This window comes from Triticum urartu, chromosome 7, assembly GCF_003073215.2.
Source record: "Triticum urartu cultivar G1812 chromosome 7, Tu2.1, whole genome shotgun sequence".
NCBI lineage: Eukaryota > Viridiplantae > Streptophyta > Magnoliopsida > Poales > Poaceae > Triticum > Triticum urartu.
In genome coordinates, this window is record NC_053028.1 from 646,927,146 (window position 1) to 646,941,154 (window position 14,009).

At 42.1% G+C, this 14,009-nt stretch overlaps 1 protein-coding gene and 1 long non-coding RNA gene across 2 annotated transcripts in view; one reads left to right on the plus strand and one right to left on the minus strand.

Annotated features, from left to right (window-relative positions):
• The window catches only part of LOC125519278 (protein MICRORCHIDIA 2-like), a 15,073-nt gene extending 9,592 nt beyond the window's left edge, over window positions 1-5,481 (minus strand). Inside the window, exons 1-8 of the mRNA XM_048684135.1 lie at window positions 5,341-5,481; window positions 5,156-5,234; window positions 4,942-5,070; window positions 4,006-4,104; window positions 2,090-2,194; window positions 1,864-2,013; window positions 999-1,091; window positions 15-71 (exon numbers count right to left, since the gene is read on the minus strand). Of these exons, the coding sequence (XP_048540092.1) occupies window positions 15-71; window positions 999-1,091; window positions 1,864-2,013; window positions 2,090-2,194; window positions 4,006-4,104; window positions 4,942-5,070; window positions 5,156-5,234; window positions 5,341-5,390 (762 nt within the window). The 5' untranslated portion in view covers window positions 5,391-5,481. The remainder of the gene's footprint in view (window positions 1-14; window positions 72-998; window positions 1,092-1,863; window positions 2,014-2,089; window positions 2,195-4,005; window positions 4,105-4,941; window positions 5,071-5,155; window positions 5,235-5,340) is intronic.
• A 4,250-nt stretch (window positions 5,482-9,731) lies between these two features.
• LOC125523396 lies at window positions 9,732-11,542 on the plus strand. Its single transcript, XR_007290211.1, has 3 exons — window positions 9,732-10,388; window positions 10,547-10,907; window positions 11,004-11,542. It is a non-coding gene; the product is annotated as an uncharacterized LOC125523396 (long non-coding RNA).
• Window positions 11,543-14,009: the final 2,467 nt, after the last annotated feature.

Genomic DNA, 14,009 nt, shown 5'->3' on the forward strand with positions numbered 1-14,009 from the left:
GGTGATCGGATCACCCCGTCCAGGCTGAGGCATGGGACTTGCTGCTTCATCCAGCTCACTGCTTGATGGATCTGGAAGCAAAGGAGTGCATTTATCTTTCATAGCGCTACCTTTGCCTTCAAGTGACCTCCTCGAGACGATCAAATCAGAGGCAAAGTATCGGGTTACAGCAGGTGCAAGTAAATTGCAGCTGCTTTTATTAGCTATAGGGCCTCCTTTGGTTTTCCGGCTGTGGGGGCTTAGGCTTATACATAACATTTTCTCAGATCTATGATACAACGAGTCACGATGCTTATCCTTTTCTCAAAGAAAAATGGATTAGCACTTACAAATCCATTATGAATTAAATTGAATTTGGTTAGTCACATTACTATGGCAACTAGACACATGCCGGAAAATATTAATAACATTTTTGCTTTTTGCTACTATCAGATACAAATACAATAAGTCAATAACGCTATGGAATTATCAATGTTCACTAGGAAGATAAGAGGGAAATCACTGGTTGTAGAATCCAATATTAGCATCTATCTGCATTACATTCTAAGTCCCGAAAATGACTTAGCATCAACTTAAATACTCACTACCATTGTCTGCAATGAACAAAATAAATTTCTTAGAATTCTGTTCCTCTATACCAGTAAGTAGACACCAATGGGGACCACATGCACATGCATGCTTTCTAAAAATGATCACTCTCACACACAAAAGCAAGTATTAGTAGTGATCACAGAAGAATCCTTTCACCATTCTAGTATTCCACGAATTCACTACTTAAATCTTGAGGAGAATGCGCAACAAAGGCACTTTGTTGCAAAGTACTACCTCTGTTCACTAATGTAAGACAGTCAGTCTGGCACACCGATCCATTGGAAAACAATAAGTTCTCACTATAGACTGCAGGACGAAAAACACTGCCTACATGTTGAGATTCAAGCAGCATAACACATAATAGGGAAAAAACAAACAAACATCCCAGAACTGGATAGAGTGGTTACCATTATTAGTCGATTTTTATGGTAGACATTCATCCCAAAAATGCCCAAAACTGGCGCCTCCTTGGCAAATCCGACATCTACCTTCACTGAGACCTACAGTTTCAGTCAAAATGCAGTTTTAAACAAAAGTGACTGTTTCTGTAACTACAATGTGCTCGAACAGACAAAATAATGGAATTGGAGAGGAAAGCCAACATAGGCATGATAACAATTAGCAAAGTATCAATGGCATTAAATGCAGACTATTCTGAAATAGAGTAGCACATGGAAGAAATGACTACTATAAACGATAACCTCAAGGTGAGGCCAAATGACTATTACTCCCTCCGTAAACTAATATAAGAGCATTTAGATCACTACTTTAGTAATCCAAACGCTCTTATATTAGTTTACAGAGGGAGTACAATTTATACATGATAATCTCAAGTGTGCAACCTGAGCCCTGCTAAAAAAATCGCGTGCTTATGTAAGATTTGAAAAAAAAACATGTAAAATGGTTGAGTATCATTAGCAGCTGCAAAGTTTCAAGCAGAATTTTAAATTTTTTGGCCTATGTGAAAAAAAATAGAGCATATAAACCTTTTGGCAGGCTTGTCATTTTAGTGTTTAATTAAAATCAAATATTTTTTCACCAAATGATGCAAATACATAGACCATTCTAATATCTATATGCAAGTTTTTCTTGGAACTTTATTGTTGAGTACAAATCAACTCAGCTTTTTTAGAGAATATTGCAAATACATAGTCATTCTTTGCATACTGGCATGCAAGTTTCTTTCGGAAGATATTTTCAAACTTTAAACCCCACACTTTAAATTTGTCAAAATAATGAGAGCACATGTGCCTGTTATACACATTTACTTACCACTTGAGAATCAAGCGTGACTTGAGGCTTGTAAGTAAACATTTTCTTGAACTTTAGATCATGAGCAATGTTTATATGTTCAACCACTTTTCCTCTTAATATAATTTGGAAGTTTGCATACTTCTTAAGATAAAGGATGGAAGTATACGCCTGTAAATTGACAAACAAAAATTACTAGTCATATGCAGATAGGGAAAAGAATAGAATGTACAGAAATAAAACCTACTCGCAAAGAGAATCTGAGTCTGTGGGATATATGTTGCTCAATAATTTCTTTTTGGATCTTTGTCGTCCCCGCAGTAGCTTTAGCTTGATCTCTAAGTAATATGTCCTGAAATTGAGCAACAAGGTATAAGCATTTCAATTAGTACAAGAATGGTAGAGTGGTATGAAGGCATGTCCCATGCTCTGCCACAACTCAAGTTTTAAATAACAATATTTTATTGTCTCATGATCTAATATGTACCTGTCTAAATGTGAAATGCAGCCATATTTTTCAAGTAAAGAACAACAATAATTCTTGCTCAATTGTTGATTTCCCATAAAATTGTGAACACATGCACAAGTAGCCTAACTCTGCTATAAGAATACAACAACAGTACATGTGCTTCTGTACGCACAGATAGTTTCCTAGAATGAACATCAGTTCCGCAGAGAGCATGCGACTCATGGAAAATTATTCCCTATTCCCTTGACATTGCACAGATCAGCAAGGTGGTTTCCACAGGCATGAAACAGAAATCATTCTTCATTTGCATTATGCACCATTTCCGTTTGTTTTTCGAAAGCAGGATTAACTGGATGAAGCGACCATTGCTTTTGTCAGCCATACGGTGCCTATCAACCATGCTGAATGGCAATGCACACGAGGGTGGGCTCAGAGGTTTGCCATATTTGCTGCTCATCATGATCTCAATGGATCAGTGCCCCTTTGTGGACATGTCAGCGGCACGGCAGGCAACGGCAAACAGAGAGAAACGTTGGTAGCACGGCCTTGTTTGGTTTGGTAGATGTGGGTAGTGTGGTCCCGCTGGACATGTCTCCATCCCAGCAGGCAGCAGCGAACAAAAGGAATACTTCAGAGACACAGAACTTGCTTGGTTTAGGAGAAATCGGCAGCATGGCCTCATTTTTTGATTTTTAGGAAAATCAAAGAAACAGCCGTTATTCCAATTTTTTTAACTTCCGTGAAATTTATTAAACAATAATCATGTCTGTTACAAGAGAGGGGATCAAGAAGTCAGGAGGATGATCACGCCATTCCATAGAAAGTTTCCCCCTATGCGCTGCGGCATTGCTTTCCCGGGCACAATGCACAATCATCGCCTTGCCGAAAGAAGTCATCAACTTCCGACAATCATCAGTAACCACAGCTCCCGAAGCACGGTATTCTGATGGATCCAGCATGGCCTGTACAATTTCCATCGAGTCACATTCAACGGCCAGCAAATGAATCACCATCTCATCAGCAAGACGCAGTCCTTCGAGAAGGGCACATGCCTCCATGGAAACTACGTCCAAGCTCCAAAGCAAGCTCTTTATAAGAACAGGATGCCCCAGCAAATATTCCATTGCAGTCCCACAGCAGAGCTCCAGTAGCTCCCGCCCCAGTATCCGAATGGAAACTAGCATCAACGTTTAACTTTATTACTCCCTGAGCGGGCCGGGTCCACTTCATAACTTTCTGTGGGGCCTTCCCCTTTGCCGCTAGCGCATTTGCGTAGTTATTCCGATTTATTAAAAGATCAACGAAGACGTAGGAGAGCAAGGAACAGCATAGGTTTTGGGGCCCGCTTGTAGATGCTAATTGTTATGGGACGGGTGGGATGGAGAAGGGAGCAGCATACATCACCTCCACCGATGTCAACACCAATTCAGACTTCTAAAATTGTAGAGAAATGCACATGGGAGGGCAACAGTCTACTATACATGGGAAAGTAGTTCTGCTCTATTCTCCCCTAGTTTGTGATGCTAACAGAGTAACAGGATAAAGGTGGCGTAGTTAATTATCTAAAATCACAGGATTCCCGTCAGCAACAATGTTTGCTTCATAAAACAAGTTTGAATGCTTGTTTAAATGTTCTCTACAAGAATGTGAAGGTAATGTGTTGTACTTGAAACATAAACTGCAGGAATATTTACCTCATCATCATCATCGAAGTCAAGTTCTAAAAGGCCATCATCATTCATCCATAGATCATATATCACCACCTTAGTTCCATGGCTCTCAATATCCTTGAACTGAACAGACAAGGAAATTATCAATATATGCACATTTAAAGAGTCGGTTGCCTAGGTATACATCACTGTGCAGTTGTTATGGTCAGGGTATAGATTCAGAAAATGTGATAATCGACTAAACTAGCCATTAAAGAACCCCAACTAAAGTCAAGCATATGTGCTATATAGCATCAAAAAACCATTCACGATGCCATTTTGGAATAAAGAAATTAAGGCTAGAATTGCAAAACTAGAAGTATTCCATTTGTTGTTAGTTTGCTCTATAGACAATATTTTGAGTTCGATGTTGCCTAAACAAGAGCAGACTGCTGAAGGAAAATGTGTATGGATCAGCTCCAGCATGCCAATCTGGATTATGACAACAGCGCAAGTCTATGAATATCAATACATCTTTGGTTCACTTACCCACCCTTGCCTAACATGGATTTGTTTTGAGGGAGAGCTTGGAGGCTTCTAAAACATATATACGACGCACTAAGATGCTCAACTGCTGCTTTGCATCTAAAAACTTCAAAAAAAAAAAGAACTCTATTTCTTCTACATATTTTCAGTTTTCTTGAATATATATGCTAAATGGTGGAAGTTCCATCAAAATAAAAATAGATAACTACAAATATTTTATCATAGTTTGTTGAAAAAATTTGATCGATTTTATATGTGAGCTGAACAAGAGACACAACATATCTGTACCTTTAATATCATATCATGCCTTTGCACCTAAAATATTTGGCTAACTCATTCATGAAAAATCAAATATACTGATAGTGAAAACTCACTACTTGATCTCAAAATACGACTGGGGAATGGACTAAAAATACTGTCTGGGACGAATGCCACCTGCTGTAGCAGTTCTTCCATTGAAGAAAAGGGGGACCAATCAAGTATTATCTTCAAGCTACTGTCCCAATCACCTTGTGAACCATACACCAAAGGTACAATGTGGTCATCTTGGATTTGAAAATCGAGCTGTAACAGTGATAGAAAATGTCAGCTCCTAAGAGAAAGCCGCAAGAACGATACACTACTAAAGTACTAGTCCAACATGACATACCACAGGGACAACTATGTCATCCTTCATTGTTCTCCTCAAGAAAGTGTATGAGAGCAAGCCAACACTCAAGGTAACATTACTGCAGGAGAAAGAAATTGTGTTAATCACTGATAAATACACAGAATCCAACAAATGCCATAAAAATTAGAAACAAATCAATAATGACTGGAATGAAGATTATCTACCTCCCACGGATTGCACGAGTAAAAACAATTGCATCAGCACCAAGTCTCATTGTGCTCGTCTTAAAGCCATTTCCATCTGTATATTGACAAAGGTAGGAACTTAATAATTGATAGACATAACAAATGTTTTAGAAAGGAAAATGAAGCATTAAGTAGCTAGATAATAGGTGAAAATAAAGTTTCTTAAATATTTAGTTGAACTAAACTCTAGCAATTTACCTTTAGCTTGATTGAGAAAATCTCTACGAGTGCAATGGTAATTTAAATATGAAGTATAGGTCATTCTAATTTTTGTTTGAGGTGGCAGAATCGAATTTGGTCTAAATATTTGCTACCACTGGGATTCATTTATGATATTTGGTGACTCTCTTTTCCATTACAGTGTGAATCCGGGGTAATAACATTTAAAGCCATTAAAGCCTTTTCCAACAGTTTGGGGTAGGATAGAGGTGAAACTATAGATCTCGCGACACGCATAGTTCTACATGGATGCAAGTTACAGCACCCTGTCATGGCTAGTTCTTAGTGATCTCCAGTTCCTTCAGATTCTTCTTAATTAACTATTGAAGTAAGGTATCTAATTTTTGTGAGGTGAGGCAAGAACTACAGCGGATATAAGTCCAAAAAATCGTGTTACAATGAGGGATCATCCATTATTTAATTTGGTGACCATATACCTAACTATGACATCCGGGTTTCTGCTACTTTTAGGCGATGAAAATATCAGTGATACATACTGCTTACACACTATACCATCATCATATAAACTAACAGAAATGAAGAGATTTACGGTAAGACTTATCCAGCCTTCATACACTTCCATCAAATGGTGTGTTTTTACTTATTCACGTACCACAATTCCTAAATGACGAGGTGTGAAGGGATTAGTTACACTACGATAGGTATGAGCTATGATGAAATATACACATTTTATTACTTCTTACAGTTTCCTCAATACTAGGCTATGCATCTTCAAAGCCTAATTAATTAGCAGAAATAAATATTCAACTCAAGAACGATGCATACCCTGGCCATGGTGTCTTGATTTTTCTTGGTTTACGAGATCCTAAACTACAGTTGCCGTTACACCTTCAGATCCATGTCCTCCTTCATCGTCTGTGCAGTGGCTCAAGTTAGGCGAACGTTGGTGAAGAATTGTATGAGTCGACCTATCCAAATCAATTTGCAGGTTTCACTGTTGCATTGTATCTGTACTTGAAACGCATTGGGCTATGTTTTTAATTTGATCTTTTTATCCACTTTTCATGTGGGTCCGTTGCAAATCTGATGAAACCATTTCAGAAGATATTATTTCTATTCATAAATTCGCCCAGTAACAGTAGGCTATGGCATTCTAGGGACCAGCAGTGTTGGAGATAAATGTATGGAACTTCTAACAGTATTCCAAACCTCTCAAGCGTGTCAGAAGTTCAGCTATAGCTGCTATAGAAAGGACAAGAGAGTAAATGTTAGGAAAAATGACCAGGGCAGCACAAGTAACTGTATGATAAGAAACAGTGTTAGAAATTACCACATCTACTTGCTCGCTTTTATAATTAAAGAACATCTCCAACAACACATCTAATTTGCATCTTGGTCAGCCACTCTCTTCCTTGAACTGTAAGGTAGCATGAGTTCTTATATTTAGTAAAGCATAGTAGATGGCAACAAGCGCAACATTCTAAACGAAGTGATACTTCAGAAATTACATTCTTCCATCAGCCCAATGTTCAGCCACCTAATCTCCAAGAGTGTTCACTAGAACAGGCTGCTTGATGGATTCGGATTGGCTCAGAGAGGACCGAAGGAACACACTTTAGGGCAAAGGCATTGCAATCAGAGTGATCGGATGCCGTGGTCACATCGAGTAACCTGAAGGCCGCTGAGCTGAGTGAAGATATGCAGCTCGAATCGGATGGTCTAAAAGTCATGAACCAGAACAGTGGAGATGTTGGGTGAGTAGAAGATGAATGTCATTTGAGTGCTCCTGGGTGAGGAATGTCGAGTGCGCGATGTGCGTGAGTGGATCCAACACAGTATCCTTATGCTCAGCAGCTAGCGTAGAGACCACGGTTGACTGAGCACTAGCTTACCGCCCTCGGTGAAGGATAGAGCACAATATGATTTGTTACGCCTGTGGCATGCTGTTTCTTGTTAGGATGGGAGTCGTGTGGTTTTAGATAGACTGGGACGCATCTTTAGTCCAGGCTAGAACCAGACCACCGGGATTTACAGAACTCCATTATCCTTGCAGTTGCCGTAGTTTAGTTATCCAATTTATTTATTTTCCCAAGTGATAAAGACTGCCCATAGTTGCGCCTCGATCTAAAGGCACAGTACTGATATCATCAGCGTGCGCGACCGGTCTAGATAATATTAAGTTTATGTGTGCACGTCGAGAGTGATGATGATAGAGAAAGACTACATGTAAGGCAATTCTAGGGAGCGAGCTATCACGTCACTAGTCAAACAGCAGCACCAAACCGAGTAACTCGGCGGAAATATAATGTCACCTCGATTTTGAAGTTGAATAAGATCCCCTTCCACTGAGAAGTCACTTGATCCAACAATTACATTACATATTTGTTCACACCCCCAGTGCGAGGCATTCGTAATGATTCCTTGTGCAGCTGCTTCGTCTTTTCTTTCTTATGGTAGCCCCCCTGTGTTTTTTGGTGCAGCATTTTCACCCTTTTTAGTGGTAAGCCCTCCCCCACGCTCCTCGACCACCACAAGCACAGCAACATGGAACGGGAAGGAAAGGGGGGGGCCCAACCTCGAACGCCATTTGAGAGGTCGGTTTTGGTGTGGAGTATGGGATGCCCCGCGCGCGGTCGGGTCCCTGTCTCAGATGTCTGCAGTGGCCAGCAGCTCAGAGTGTGATAGTTCGAATCGCGGAAACAAAGCGATGACCGAGGGGAGACGGACTGGAACCCGCGGGCGCGGCGGAGGGGGCCTGACGCGCGCCTTCCAGAAGCTGCGGCATGGAGGATCGAGGGCCGTGCCATGCCCTGACGCCGGCCATTCGCCGCTGGCTTGGAGGTTGAGGGTTAACTAGTCGGTTCGCGGGAGGTTTTCCCGACGACGTCGCGCCAGCAGTTGCTATGGCTGCGCAATGCCTATAACGACTCGTTTTTCTCGGTCTCTTCGACAGGCGTAATAAAGGCTGGAGACTGCTATGGGTCGGTGGCCCGCCGTCGATTATTTCCTCCAAACGTTTAGCTGGATGTACTCTCTCAATTACTTTATATAAGTTATTTGGTTTTTTGAAAATTTTCAGAGCTGCATTTGTTCCAATTCCTCATCAGTTTATTTCTCAACCCTTCCGACAAAAAGGATGTATCTTCTCTCGATTTTCTGTTCTCTTATATATAATAATAATAATAAAAGAAGATATCTCTCTGTTGTATGTATATTTCCTTTCCTGACCTAATTGATTAATTCTGCAGACAACATTATCCAAAGTATTTCATTCAAATATTTTGACAGATTCTATTGGTTTGATGTCAAAATTGGCATGCCAAATTATTGGGCAAAACTAATATTGTGGAGATTTGGTTGTTGTTTTTCTGCATCTCACAAGAATTGCAGAATGTTGGCAATTTTGTTTGTAATGTTGGTTGCAATATGGCATAACAAATGTAGTAGAACCATATTGCTTTAGTTTGGTCTCATCGTGTCAGAAAAAATACATCTTATATAAAGAAACGGAAGGAGTATTTGTAAGGGTTTTCTTTTAAAAAGAGTTGAGTGGATGCTAGAAATTCTATGGGAAATAGCACACAAAAAATTGTAGATTTTTTTATAAGATTCAGTCCTATGAATCAAACAACCAACATAAGAAAAAAACACAAAGATTATAATCCTTCAAATTCATATGAAAATCCTTTGAGTCAAAGGTACCTTTAGTTTCAAAGAAGAATAAGAAAAATCGGCCCACTCTCGCTCTATTTTTTACTAGCTACTAAGGCCCTTCATTATGTAGGGCAAAAGCGGAGCCAAATTTATTTTTGCTTCATTTGACACTGGTGCCTTTCATTGCCCAGCTGGTGCCATAGGAAAAAATTAGAGAATCGGAGCACCTAGTTGCTCCCATGCCCACTTCCTTCATGCAATGAAGTAGTAGTCCCTCCGTTAGAGATTCCAACAAGTGACTACATACGGAGCAAAATGAGTGAATCTACACTCTAAAATATGTCTACATACATTCATATGTTGTAGTCCATTTAAAATGTCATATATTTAGGAACGGAGGGAGTAGTATTTTAGCATTAATGTGTGAAGGAAAGGTGACTTTGTCAACCACTTTTTTATGCAATTGTGGGTCCTGCTTTTACACGTGCTGCAAGTACACATTGCTGGAGCGGTGCCAAATTATTTTCTCAGGTCATCGCTGATGATGTAGCAAGATTTTGAGATACTGGGCACCAATTACATAGTGGAAGGCTTAATTGCTCGTGTTTGTAACAGTGGTATATATATTCCAGTGGTTAACATCAATCATGTCCGACATATACCTTACGCCCACCATATTCTATATCTATACCAATATAAAAAGACCTAAAAGGGCAGATCCAACATATCTCAACCATCCGATCATGTTAATCCAACAACCCTTATTGTCCTGATGTTTAGCGACTAAACATGTTTAGCACTAATCAATCCCGATGATCCCCTTCCCTATGCGTACCTTTCGCACGAAAGGAACCACCCCCGCCGCATCGCATCGCCCCAATCGCGTCGCCACGCCCGCCCCCAACCATCGCGACCTGACCCGCCGCTCCTTCGCCGCCCAGTCGCTCCTTTGGCGTCCAGCCGCTCCACGCCGCGCCACCATCGCCTCCTAAACCGGCCGTTGGGGACGCCGTCGTTGGAGCAGTGACGGCGCGCGGCTGCCGCCTTTCCGCCGCCACAGCCTTCCCGCCTGCTGGACGGTAGTGACGCCGTCGCCGCCGCCTGGGGGCCCGGCCATCCGGGACGCCGCCGCCGCCTTCGAGCGTCTGCCATCGGTTCGTCGGTTCAGACCTCCCCGCAGCCGCAACCAACAGGTATTCATCCATTCAAACTCTATTTTCGGATACATGCTTCTTCATGTTCGTTTCAATGCACAATTTCAGCAAATCTGCTATCCAAAGTGATGGAACATATTTTACTTTGCATTGCCTGAACTTTTCTCACCATTATATGGATTTCACCTGTCAAGCAGATGGAACGTACTCATTTCGATGCTTCCCTGTCGTTGTCAGAGAATCAGGATCGTTCCGACGTTACGAACAATTCCACTTTAGAGAATCTCCACGCTAAAAAACTGTAGGGCGGCAACGGATAGTATGCCCGGATGTCTGATGACAAGAAGGCGGAATACCTCTAGAAACGGCGTCAGGCATGGGCTGAAAAAAGGCTGCAAGTCTTGCTAATGCCAACTGTCAGCAAGTATGTCAACAACATTTTTCATCATGTTTGTCTCTACAACGTTATGATGCATGTTCAACATGTATATGACATGCAAGCTCGAGAAAGATTTGTGCCCCCAAGTTATGTATCTGGACCCTCGAGTGAGATGATAGGTGTCTACTCAACCTACACTAATTTCATCTTTTATTATGATTGCATGTCCTTCCGGAGTTCATATACCTAATTGCCATGTTCATGTATGTTGCCAGATGAACCTTCTGAGAGGAAACGATGACATATGCGGGAACAATATGCAAACATGCCAAAGCATGACAAAGAAGTTGTCTTGTGTAGGAATCATGCATATAAGATAGGACGACGGCATACCACCCCATTATCCGAACAATCTTACATTGCCGATGTCGCGGGTGGGTCCAAATCGCACTCAACAAGTACACCTTCCATACCGACACAACCATATGGATATAGCTTCACTGGTATTTTTCAGTCCCCGTTGTTGTCCATTTACTAGCACTTTAGGTATGAAAGAACATGTTGTGCCCCCATGTTTGGTTTTGGTAATTGATGACAATCTCTATGGACTAATGGTTTCCTTGAGTTATATTTGAAGGTTTTGTCCATAGGCTTTTTTTGGAGTACATGTGTTGGTTTCAAGAAGAGTTTGTGTCGATCAAGGTGATATTCAAGGAATTACCTAAAGATTGGTCTTGTGAGAGGCTGATCAAGACTAAGTCAAAGAGTGAATCAAGTTGATCAACCCACAAAGCGTAGAAGATGTACCGAGAGGGATCAAGTGATCTCATGGTATGGTAAGAATTGTCAATTACGCTTTTGTGTACTAACCCATGGTCTTCGTGAGAGTTCTTTGTGGGGTTAGGTTGCGGTGTGCAAGTTCAAGTGGAGCATCATGAAGAGATCAAATGCTTGAAGCTTGTCGTCCTTTGTGGTGACAATGGACTTGTGAAGATGTGCGGAAGAGTGGCTCACCCATAGTGAAGTATGAGGGAGCAATCAACTAGTCTTCATTGAGTCAACACAATCAAGAAAGGTGGTCCAACTTGAGGGAGTCAAGATCGTCATCCTATCTCAAGTGGACCATGTGCAAGGCAAGGTTTGCCCTTGATAGGTTTTCTATTTTACCGGTCTCATGATGGTAGTTGGGAGACCGGGTTATAGGATCGATTGCCATATTATCAAGGGAGGCTCTCGATGAGTAGCTTGATCGTATCGTTCGTTGAGAGCTCAAACCATTGCATCCTTGCATTATCTTTCTTGGTTCTTGTTTGGTTCTCTCTGTGAGTCTTAAAGATTATGGTCATCTTGATGACAAGCTCAAGTTCATCGAAAACGGAGTTCACTCGCATCTTCTATGGTGTTTCGATGTTGGAGGTTTTGCCGGTTCTTCTCGGTTGGAGGTTTCACTCCTCTTTTTGTTAGGCATACTTCCCCTGCCTCTTCTTACTATAACCAGTCGCTATTTTGATGCTACTCGTTGTCTTGTTTCCAACAAGCTTGAGTTTGCTCAATTCGGAGCTCATATGCAGAAGTTATGGCAGTTCCTGTCTTCTTGAGAGTGGCTTTTGTCTGGTCCCAGCGGTAGTACCGCGAGCCCAAGCGGTAATACCGCTTGGAGCTCTCAGTCGTAGTACCGCTGCAGTGCCGCTCTTCTACCACCTTGATTTTGGGTCCTGCTCTTTTCGTGTCGGGTTTAGCAGTAGTTGCACGGCAGTAAGGCACGGTAGTACCGCTCCGGTCGGGCGGTAGTACCGCTTCTGCATTTCTACCATCGTACTCTGCTCTGCCCTGCCTCTTTTGGTCCCGTGTTCTGCTCCTCCAGCGGTAGTACCGATGGGGTGAGTGGTAGTACCGCTCATATGCGGTACTACCGCCCCAAGGTTCATGTTTTGTTGCTCCATTTCCTTGTTTCTTCCGCCCGAGCGGTAGTACCGCTCGTGTGCGGGCTGAGCACATAACGGTTGGATTTTCCCCCTCCTATATAAGGGGGTCTTCTTCCCCAATGAACCTTATCCTTTGGGCTCGTGTTCTTCCCCCATTGTTGACCTTCTTCGAGCTTGCTAACTCTCAATCCCTTCATGGATTCTTGCTGGTTTTTGAGGGAAAAGAGAGAGGAGATCTAGATCCATATTTCCACCAATCACTTTCTCCTCTATGTGAGGGGAACCTCTTGGATCTAGATCTTGGAGTTCTTTGTGTTCTCTTTCTTGTTCTTTCTCTCATTTTCCTCCCTAGCATTAGTTGCTTCAGTGGGATTTGAGAGAGAAGGACTTGGGCACTCCGTGTGCCCTTGCCATTGCATTTGGTGCGTCGGTTTGAGTTCTCCACGGTGATACGTGGAAGTTATAAGTTGAGAAGCTTATTACTCTTGGGTGCTTGGTGCCCTTGAGCTTGTTCCTCTTGGGTGCTTGGGCGCCCTAGACGGTTGAGGTCACCTCGGAGCCATATTCCATTGTGGTGAAGTTTCGTGGTGTCGTTGGGAAGTTAACCCCAACCTTTGTGGTGTTCGGAGCTCAATCATTGTGGTGTAAAGCTCCGAGCAAGCATCGGGGTCTCCAATTAGGCTGTGGAGATCGCCGCGAGCAATTTGACGGGTACCGGTGACCGCCCCCAAGGGTTGCCAAAGTGTACGGGTTCGGTGACCACCCCCAAGGGTTGTCATTTGTACGGGTTCGGTGACCGCCCTCAAGGGTCCCTTAGTGGAATCACGGCATCTTGCATTATGCGAGGGCGTGAGGCGATTACGGTGGCCCTAGTGGCTTTGATCAACTCATCAAAGCATATATTCCAACTCTGAGATGCTTGCACCAGTCCATAGATGGATCGCTGGAGCTTGCACATTTTGTTAACACCTTTAGGATTGATAAAACCTTCTGGTTGCATCATATACAACTCTTCTTTAAGAAATCCATTAAGGATTGCAGTTTTGTTATCCATTTGCCAGATTTCATAAAATGCGGCAATTGCTAACATGATTTGGACAGACTTTAAGCATCGATACGAGTGAGAAAATCTCATCGTAGTCAACACCTTGAACTTTGTCAAAAACCTTTTTCGACAAGTCTAGCTTTGTAGATAGTAATACTACTATCAGCGTCCGTCTTCTTCTTGAAGATCCATTTTTTTATGGCTTGCCGATCATCGGGCAAATCCATCAAAGTCCATACTTTGTTCTCATACATGGATCATATCTCAGATTTCATGGCCTCAAACCATTTCGCGGAATCTGGGCTCATCAT